This window comes from Nesoenas mayeri (genome assembly GCF_963082525.1).
Source record: "Nesoenas mayeri genome assembly, chromosome: 11".
NCBI lineage: Eukaryota > Metazoa > Chordata > Aves > Columbiformes > Columbidae > Nesoenas > Nesoenas mayeri.
In genome coordinates this window covers 20,300,380-20,309,483 of record NC_137563.1, presented here as the reverse complement: position 1 = coordinate 20,309,483, position 9,104 = coordinate 20,300,380, and the positions used below count along the sequence as shown (strand labels likewise).

Here is a 9,104-nt window from a genome sequence, read left to right as displayed (position 1 = left end):
ACACTGTGCCAGCCATGTGGGGACCCAAAATGGTCACCCTGTGCCGAGGCCATGGGGACCTTGTACTGGGGACGATGACAACCCTGTACTGGAGACACTGGGGACCCTGTCCTGTGTCATAGGGACACTGTGCCAGCCATGTGGGGACCCAAAATGGTCACCTTGTGCCATGGGGGACCCCGAGCTGGGGCCTTGAGGACTCTGCACTGGGGACACTAGGGACCGTGTCCTGGGCTGTGGGGACCCCGTGGGGGGACCCAACATGGCCACCCCATAGGGGACTCTGCCCTGGGGACACTGGGGATCCCGAGGGGGGACCCAACACGGCCACCCCGATCGCGGGGGGTGCCGGGGGGTGTGGGGCAGGGGGACGTGTGGGGGTCCCCACAGGTGACGTCAGCGGCGGCGTTGCCAGGTGACGCGGTGGCGGCCGCGCGTGACGTCAGGGCGCGATGGCCGCGCGCCCGCCCGGCACCATGGCGGCGGGGACAGGGACGGGGCCGGGGACGGGGGCACGGGCACGGACAGCGACAGCGACAGCCCCGGCACGGCGCCGCTGACATGGTGAGGGACAGCAGAGAGCGGGACGCCGCCCGGCCCGGCCCGGGGAGCGCAGGCGGGGGGCGGCGGGACCGGGCCTGCTCGGGGCGGGGGGCCGGGCCGCGGCGACCCGTGTGTGTCCCCGTGTGTCCCCGGACGGGGATGGGGCTGGCGGGGGCGGGCGAGCCCCTCGCCATCGGCCGGGGACACCCCTGAGGCGCCACGCGCGGCCCCCCCGCGCTGTCCCCACCCGCTGTCCCCATTCCACTGTCACCCCCCCGCTGTCCCCAAGCCGCTGTCCCCAACCCAATGTCCCCATCCCAGTGTCCCCACCCACTGTCCCCATCCCACTGTCCCCATCCCACTGTCACCCCCCCGCTGTCCCCATCCCGCTGTCCCCACCCACTGTCACCCCCCATGCTGTCCCCAACCCAGTGTCCCCATCCCGCTGTCCCCATCCCAATGTCCCCATCCCACTGTCCCCATCCCACTGTCACCCCCCCGCTGTCCCCAACCCAATGTCCCCATCCCGCTGTTCCCATCCCAGTGTCCCCATCCCACCGCCCCCAACCACTGTCACCCCACCACTGTCCCCATCCCTGTGTCTGCATCCCACTGCTGTCCCCATCCCGCTGTCCCCATCCCACTGTCCCCACCCACTGTCACCCTCCATGCTGTCCCCAACCCAGTGTCCCCATCCCGCTGTCCCCATCCCAATGTCCCCATCCCAATGTCCCCATCCCACTGTCCCCACCCACTGTCACCCCCCCCGCTGTCCCCAAGCCGCTGTCCCCATCCCAATGTCACCATCCCATCCCCATCCCACCGCCCCCAACCACTGTCACCCCACCACTGTCCCCATCCCTGTGTCTGCATCCCACTGCTGTCCCCATCCCGCTGTCCCCACCCACTGTCACCCCTCATGCTGTCCCCAACCCAGTGTCCCCATCCCGCTGTCCCCATCCCACTGTCCCCACCCACTGTCACCCCACCACTGTCCCCAACCCAATGTCCTCATCCCGCTGTCCCCATCCCAATGTCGCCATCCTATCCCCATCCCACCGCCCCCAACCACTGTCACCCCACCACTGTCCCCATCCCTGTGTCTGCATCCCACTGCTGTCCCCATCCCACTGTCCCTATCCCACCACTGCCACCATCCTGCCCCCATCTTGCTCCCCCCATCCCATTCCCCTCATGCTACTGCCCCCAATCTGCTGCTTCCCCCACCCTGTTCCCCCGCACCTGCTGCCCCCCAAAATGCTGCCCCCACCTCATTCCCCTCCACCCGCTCCCCCCCCAACCTGTTCTCCTACCCCGCTGCCCCCATTTTGCTGCCCCCCCATCCTGCTCCCCCAATCTTCTACCCCATCTCACTCCCCCAAACCCCCCAACCTGCTCCCCAAAAGCTTCTGCCCCCCATCTTGGTGCTTCCCAAATTGCTCCCCCGAGGCTACTGCTCCCCATCCTGCTGCCCCCCAAAGCACTCCCCCCAACCTGCTGCACCCCATCCTAATGGTGCCATCCCGCTGTCCTCCCAAAACACTTCCCCCATCCCACCGCCCCTCAAGCTGCTCCCCCTCATCGTTCCCCACAACCTGCTTCCCAGAACCTGCTGCACCCCAGCCTACTCTCCAGAACCCGCTCCCCCCATATCTTCTCCCTCCAACCTTCTCCATCATCCCCGCTGCCCCCCAACCTTCTGCCCCCCCTAATCTACCACCCCAAACCCTCTGCCCCCCAGGACCTCAAGGGCCAGTACTGGACGGACGATGACTCCGACGGGGACAATGAGTCCGAGGAGTTCCTCTACGGCGTCCAGGTGAGCGCCACGCGTGCCAGCTCCCACGGGTGACATTTGGGGGGCTCGAGGACCCCCACCCTGTGCCCAGAACCCAGCGTGACGCAGGGGGGTGTGACAGTGCCGCGGGTGCTGTGCCGCAGGGGACCTGCGCTGCCGACCTGTACCGGCACCCGCAGCTGGACGCCGACATCGAGGCGGTGAAGGAGATCTACAGCGAGAATGCCGTGGCCGTCAGGTGGGTGCTCCCACTGTCCCCCCCGTGTCACCCCTGGCCACCCAGCACCGCGCCGGCCTCACCCTGTCCCCCCGCCGCGTGTCTCACAGGGAGTACGGGACCATCGACGACGTGGACATCGACCTCCACGTGAACATCAGCTTCCTCGATGTGAGTCCCCAGGGTGTCCCCGTGGCACTGGCATGGGGAGAAGGGGACACACGCGCTCGGGGGGGGTCCCAAATTTCCCTCCCTGGCTGCTGCGCCAAATTGCGGCTCTCCCTCGGCAGGAGGAGGTGGCGACGGCGTGGAAGGTGCTGCGGACGGAGCCCATCGTCCTCCGCCTGCGCTTCTCCCTCTCCCAGTACCTCGATGGCCCCGGTGAGTGCGGACGGGCAGAATAGTGTCCCCACAGGCCCTCAGGACGGGGACAGTGGTGACACCGGCAGTTTGCCCTCCTCTCTCTATCCGCAGAACCGTCCATCGAGGTTTTCCAGCCGTCCAACAAGGAGGGCTTCGGGCTGGGGCTGCAGCTGAAGAAGTAAGAGCCAAAACCCAATGGGTACCCCAGGGTGGTGGGTGGGGTGGGCTGTGGGGTCCCCATTCTGCCCCCAAACTGGCGAGGTGCTGCATGTCCCCAAGCCACCACCTGCCACACAGCCCCGTGACAGGCTCACCACCAGTTTGGGGTGGGGGAGAGAAGCAGCTGGACAGAGAGAGAAGCATCCACCCGTGGATGGGGCTCAGTGGGTACCGCGGCACCCATGGGTGCTGGCACCCACGTCACCGCTCTGCCAGGATCCTGGGCATGTTCACGTCCCAGCAATGGAAACATCTCAGCAACGATTTCCTGAAGACCCAGCAGGAGAAGCGGCACAGTTGGTTCAAGACGAGCGGCACCATCAAGAAGTTCCGCGCTGGCCTCAGCATCTTCTCCCCCATCCCCAAGTAAGACGCTGACATTGTCCCCAAGTGACCGACCCGCTGTGGGCTGGGGACCTGGCGGCGTGCCTCAGTTTCCCCACTCACCTCTCAGACGCTGCAGCTCCCTATCAGAGCCCAAGGAAGTGAAGGTTCCTCCCAAAAATCAGGCAAAGGGTGAATTGAGTGACGAAGGAGATGAGGGAACGGTGACAAACTGGAACTCTGTCCCCGCAGGTCTCCCAGCTTCCCCGTCATCCAAGATTCGGTGCTGAAGGGCAAACTGAGTGTCCCCGAGGCTCGCGCCAACCGCCTGATGAACCGCTCGGTGTCCTGCACCGTGAAGAACCCCAAGGTGGAGGTTTTTGGCTACGCCCCGCCCAGCACCCAGGCAGGTGTCGCCCCCTTCAACATCCTGGTGGGTGCCTCCCCGTCGCGGGTTTGCTTTCCTCTCCTCTCCCTTCCCGCGCTCTCGGGGCTGCTGCGGGGTCGGATCGCTTGTTGGGGGGTCATGGGACCCCCCTTGGGTTGGGGTGGGGGACACCCCATGGGTTTTGTCCCCAAGCCGGGACACTGCTGTGGGGTTTTACCTGCCTCTTGCTGCCACCTCCCCATGGTGGCTGTGTCCCCGTGATGGTGTTGGCTCATGGGGGGTCCCGCTGTGTTGTGGGGGTGTAGGGGGTGCTGTGCGGAGCTGGGGGTGTGCAGGGGAAAGGGGGTGACGCAGCTGCTTCCCCTCCGGCTCCGTCGTAGGTCGGCGGCCACTGCAAGAACATCCCTACGCTGGAGTACGGCTTCCTCGTCCAGGTGGGCGCCCTGCGTCCCGCGTGTCCCCGTCCCGCTGCCCGGGGTGACCTCCCAAGCACCATGTCCCCGGCGGGGCTTGACTCCCACCGTCCTCTCCCTCAGATCATGAAGTACGCGGAGCAGCGCATCCCGACGCTCAACGAGTACTGCGTGGTGTGCGACGAGCAGCACGTCTTCCAGAACGGCTCCATGCTCAAGGTGCGGTGACGAGGACGGGGCGGGCACGGGCTGTCCCAGAGTCACACAGAGTCACACAGAGTCACAGAATGTGAGGGGTTGGAGGGCCCTGGAAAGCTCACCCAGTGCAATCCCCCCATGGAGCAGGAACACCCAGATGAGGTTACACAGGAAGGTGTCCAGGCGAGTTGGAATGTCTGCACAGAAGGAGACTCCACAACCCCCTGGGCAGCCTGGGCCAGGCTCTGCCACCCTCACCCCAAACAAGTTTCTTCTCCTCTTTCAGTGGAACCTCCTGTGTTCCAGTTTGCACCCATTGCCCCTTGTCCTGTCCCTGGTTGTCACCAGCAGAGCCTGGCTCCATCCTCCTGACACTCCCCCTTTCCATATTGATCCCCAGGAATGAGTCCCCCCTCAGTGTCCTCTTGTCCAGCTCCAGAGCCCCAGCTCTCTCAGCCTTTCCTCACACGGGAGATGCTCCACTCCCTGCAGCATCTTTTTTGCCCTGTCACCCCGTGTCACCCTCCACGTCTCCTGTCCCTCCGCAGCCGGCGGTGTGCACCCGGGAGCTCTGCGTCTTCTCCTTCTACACCCTGGGCGTCATGTCAGGCGCGGCGGAGGAGGTGGCCACGGGTGCTGAGGTAGGGGTGCGTGCAGCGGTGACCCCGCCGTCACCTCGGGGTGCTGTCCCTTCACCCTGCGCTCCGTGGTGACCTGCTGCTGGTGGTGACCAAGGTGGTTGACCTGCTGGTGGCCATGTGCCGCGCCGCCCTGGAGTCCCCCCGCAAGAGCATCATCTTCGAGCCTTATCCTTCCGTGGTGGACCCCAACGACCCCAAAACACTCGCCTTCAACCCCAAGGTAAGCGCTGGGGGTGCCGGGGCGCAGTGGGGCTGGAGGCAATGGCGACCCCTCTGATGGTGACCTCACTGCTGCCTCATGTAGAAGAAGAACTACGAGCGGCTGCAGAAGGCTCTGGACAGCGTGATGTCCATCCGGGAGATGACCCAGGTATTCGGGGGGGGGCTCCACACCAGGACCCTTTGCCAGGGGTGGCATTTTGGTGCCAATCGCCACCCGCCCACGGTTGGGTGGGTGCCGGGGGATCCACCTGCACCCCCTCTCTCCTCTGCTAGGGCTCCTACCTGGAGATCAAGAAGCAGATGGACAAGCTGGACCCTCTGGCCCATCCCCTCCTGCAGTGGTAAGGCCAAGGGCACTGCGGCCACCTCGCTCTGTCCTGTGTCCCCATGTCCTGCACTCCCAGTACAGCCCGTTTGGCCCCTCCTGGTTCCTCATGGGGTGTCAGGACCATCCACCGGCTGTGGGGCGGGTTTTGGTGCAGCTCCTGGCTTGGGCCCATTCCCGGGAGACCAGGAGACCACCGTGTCTGATCTTCCTCCTCTCCTCTTCCTCTTCCCAAGGATAATTTCCAGCAACAGATCCCACATCGTCAAGCTGCCTCTCAGCAGGGTAAGGGGCCTGGTCCAGCCCCAGGTGGGATGGAGCGTGTGGAATGTGGGATGGAGGTTACGGGAGGCGAGATGGAGCGTATAGGACGCGGGAGGTGGGACATGGGAGGAGGGATGCAGGACATGGAGCATGCGGTGCGGGTTGAAGGGTGTAAGATGCGGGACACGGGATGTGGGATGCAGGATGGAGGATGCAGGGTGAGGGATGGAGGATGCAGGGTGAGGGATGTGAGGACACGGGGTGGGAAACGGACAGATCTGGGATGCAGGATGCAGCCTTTGGGCTCTGCAGCCTGTGAGACATGGATATGGGGTAGAGAATGGAGAATGTTTGACCTGGGCCGTGGGATGGAGGACAAGAGACGGGAGATGCTATAGACCAAAGCAGGGCTGGGCTGGGACTGGGCCCGGCTGCCGTGCATGATCTCTGTCTGTCTGTCCGTCTGTCCTCTCTCCCCCGGCGCTGCCTTTGCTCTTCCCGTTCCCCTGGTAGCAGCTGAAGTTCATGCACACCTCCCACCAGTTCCTCCTGCTCAGCAGCCCCCCAGCCAAGGAAGCCCGGTTCCGCACCGCCAAGAAGCTCTACGGCAGCACCTTCGCTTTCCAGTGAGTTGCGGGGGGGCAGCAGGACCCCCCAAATGAGCAACACGGGGCTGACATGGGGCTGTTATTTTTCCAGCGGCTCCCACATTGAGAACTGGCACTCCATCCTGCGCAACGGGCTGGTCAACGCGTCCTACACCAAACTGCAGGTAAGGACGCTCCTGGGCGCCCGGCAGCGGCCACGGGGCGGGCAGGGAGGGCGCAGGCGGCTGCCTGCAGAGGGGGGGCTGCCTCCGCCACCCAAACTGTCGGGGTGACCCCGCGTCGCTCACCCCGGTGTTTTCCTGCAAGCTGCATGGAGCAGCCTATGGCAAGGGCATCTATCTCAGCCCCATCTCCAGTATTTCCTTTGGATACTCAGGTAAGAGGCTGCCTGCGTGCCTGGTGCTGCCTGCGCTGCCCACTCCTGCCTGCGCTCCCGTCCCCTCTCCCCGCATGGGCCCGGGGACACTCGGCATCGCGCCAGCCAGAGGAGCAGCGTCCCGCGTCCTTCCCACCCAAACCAGCCCCGAGGCTCTCCGGGGATTTAAAACCCCAACGTTTTCTAGGCTCCCAAAGCCACCGCGCCCACTTTTGGGGGGTTCCCAGGGCTCGGGAGCACCCGGAGTGGCCGCCCCCATCTGTGGCATGTGTCCCTGTGTGTCCCCATCTCTGCTGGGGTCTGACAGCTGCCACCTGTCTCCTCCGCAGGGATGGGGAAAGGGCAGCACCGGATGCCTTCGAAGGACGAGCTGGTGCAGAGGTACAACCGGATGAACACAATCCCGCAGGTGACGGGCCGGGGGACACCGCGGGCCGGGGGGGACAGGGACACGGCCCCCGCGGGTAACGCCGGCTGCTCTCCCCGCAGACCCGCTCCATCCAGTCCCGCTTCCTCCAGAGCCGCAACCTGAACTGCATCGCGCTTTGCGAAGGTGCAGGGACACACTGGGGGGACGGAGAGGGGTGGGGGCACCCTGGGGGGACCCTTGGCTTTCCCAGGGAGGGAGGGTTCCCCCGTCCAACAGCCCCTTCCCCCGGCAGTCATCACCTCCAAGGACCTGCAGAAACACGGCAACATCTGGGTCTGCCCCGTCTCGGACCACGTCTGCACCCGCTTCTTCTTTGTGTGAGTCCCCACCGCGCCAGCACCCCCGGGACCCCTCCAGGACACCCCCTCACCCCCGCTTCTCCCCTTGCAGGTACGAAGATGGCCAAGTGGGAGATGCCAATATCAATACTCAGGACCCCAAAATCCAGAAGGAGATCATGCGTGTGATCGGGACTCAGGTGTACACAAACTGAGCGGCTGCGGGGACGCCCCCCGGGTGCTGAGCGAAGACCCCCGGTGAGGCTGGGGAAGGACGAGCGGGTTTGGAGCCTCCTGGGCAGGCAGACGGGGCCAACGCCGGCGGCTCCGCACTGTCCATAAGCGTCAAGCGAGCAGCAGGCGGGTTTAGCGGTCCCTTGTCCCCTCCCCGTCCCACCCCCGGTGTCCCCAACCCCGCGGAGAAGGGGCTGGGGGGGCCGGCGGCCGCCCCTCCTGGCATTGGCAAGCGACGGCATTTTTATCGACGACGAGAAACCGAAGCAAAAAACAAACCCGAGAAAAAGAAAAAAAGAGAAAATGAATCTGTGTCGGTGGAGTTAAAGTGTTCGAACCGCCCTGGGGGGTGTGGGGGGGACGGGGGCAGAGACATGGCCCCCGCTCCCGGGGGTCCCCGCTCGGTTGAGGCTGCCGCAGTGAAATATCAGCCCTAAGGTGCCCGGGGAGGGGACCCAGGGATCCCCGGGATCCTTGGAGGGGCTTGAGGGTCCAACGAGTAACAAAATACCCCAAAGCAGCATTTTGCTGCCCTGGGTGTCACTTTCAACCAGGATTTATAAAGAGAATTAAAAATCGACTTCAAAAACATCCCTGTTTAGGTGGAGTGACTGGCTGAGACCCAACGGGCTTGTCACACCAGGGGGCGTCAGCTCAGCCCTTGGGGGGACCCCAGGCTGCAGCTGTCCCCAAGGCCACCCAAACCCAGCCCCCCAGCACCCGCCCTGCCAGCTACCCCCTTATTTTGCTTCCATTTGTGGGTTTCGGGGCTTTTCCCCCCTTCTTTAAATACAAAGAAATGAATGACGATGCTTCACTGCAGCCGCTCGTCAGCGGGTTGGGCGCAAAGGGACGTTCATGGGGGACGCGGTGGAGGGAACGGACAAAGTTCCTCCGGTAAAATCCTCTAGAAAAGGGCAATTTTTGGAAGAAAATAAATAAAAAGCCCACAGTGCTCTCTTGGCTTCACCAAATTCCCAGCGGATGCTCTGGGGGACCCGGGTGGTGGGAGGCGGCGGATATTGCTCCAAAGAACCAACCAAGGTGACGATTTTGACAAAATAAGTTTATTTCGCTTCGCTTCGTTTCTGCCGAAACCTCACATTATTTTTTTTTTTCTCTTATTTTTTTCTCTTTTTTTTTGGCTGAAAAAAAAGAAAAATAAAGCCCCAAAAAACCCCCCCCAAAACCCGACCGAAAACGCCAAGAACCGCAATCGCTTCGCCCCCTCGCGGCGGCGACCGAGGGGTTTCTGTGACCAGC

The 9,104-nt window shown here is 63.9% G+C and overlaps 1 protein-coding gene across 1 annotated transcript; it reads left to right on the top strand.

The window, feature by feature from the left end:
* Positions 1–462: 462 nt before the first annotated feature.
* PARP6 (poly(ADP-ribose) polymerase family member 6) lies at positions 463–8,134 on the top strand. The gene is made up of 22 exons (XM_080351251.1): positions 463–564; positions 2,285–2,362; positions 2,485–2,579; positions 2,669–2,729; positions 2,849–2,939; positions 3,033–3,099; positions 3,357–3,506; positions 3,717–3,897; positions 4,233–4,286; positions 4,389–4,484; positions 5,012–5,104; positions 5,199–5,324; positions 5,409–5,474; positions 5,600–5,667; positions 5,888–5,936; positions 6,429–6,541; positions 6,615–6,687; positions 6,830–6,899; positions 7,229–7,308; positions 7,389–7,452; positions 7,562–7,646; positions 7,720–8,134. Exons 1-22 carry the CDS (start codon positions 562–564, stop codon positions 7,820–7,822), a joined length of 1,866 nt encoding a protein of 621 aa, XP_080207377.1. The 5' UTR covers positions 463–561; the 3' UTR covers positions 7,823–8,134.
* Positions 8,135–9,104: the final 970 nt, after the last annotated feature.

What these genes read in the sequence shown, in the direction of transcription:
- PARP6 (XM_080351251.1), top strand. An exon ending in CCATCCGGGAGATGACCCAG is followed by an intron (nt 5,475 to 5,599) that starts GTATTCGGGGGG and finishes CTCCTCTGCTAG; the next exon opens with GGCTCCTACCTGGAGATCAA. An exon ending in CTGCATCGCGCTTTGCGAAG is followed by an intron (nt 7,453 to 7,561) that starts GTGCAGGGACAC and finishes TTCCCCCGGCAG; the next exon opens with TCATCACCTCCAAGGACCTG.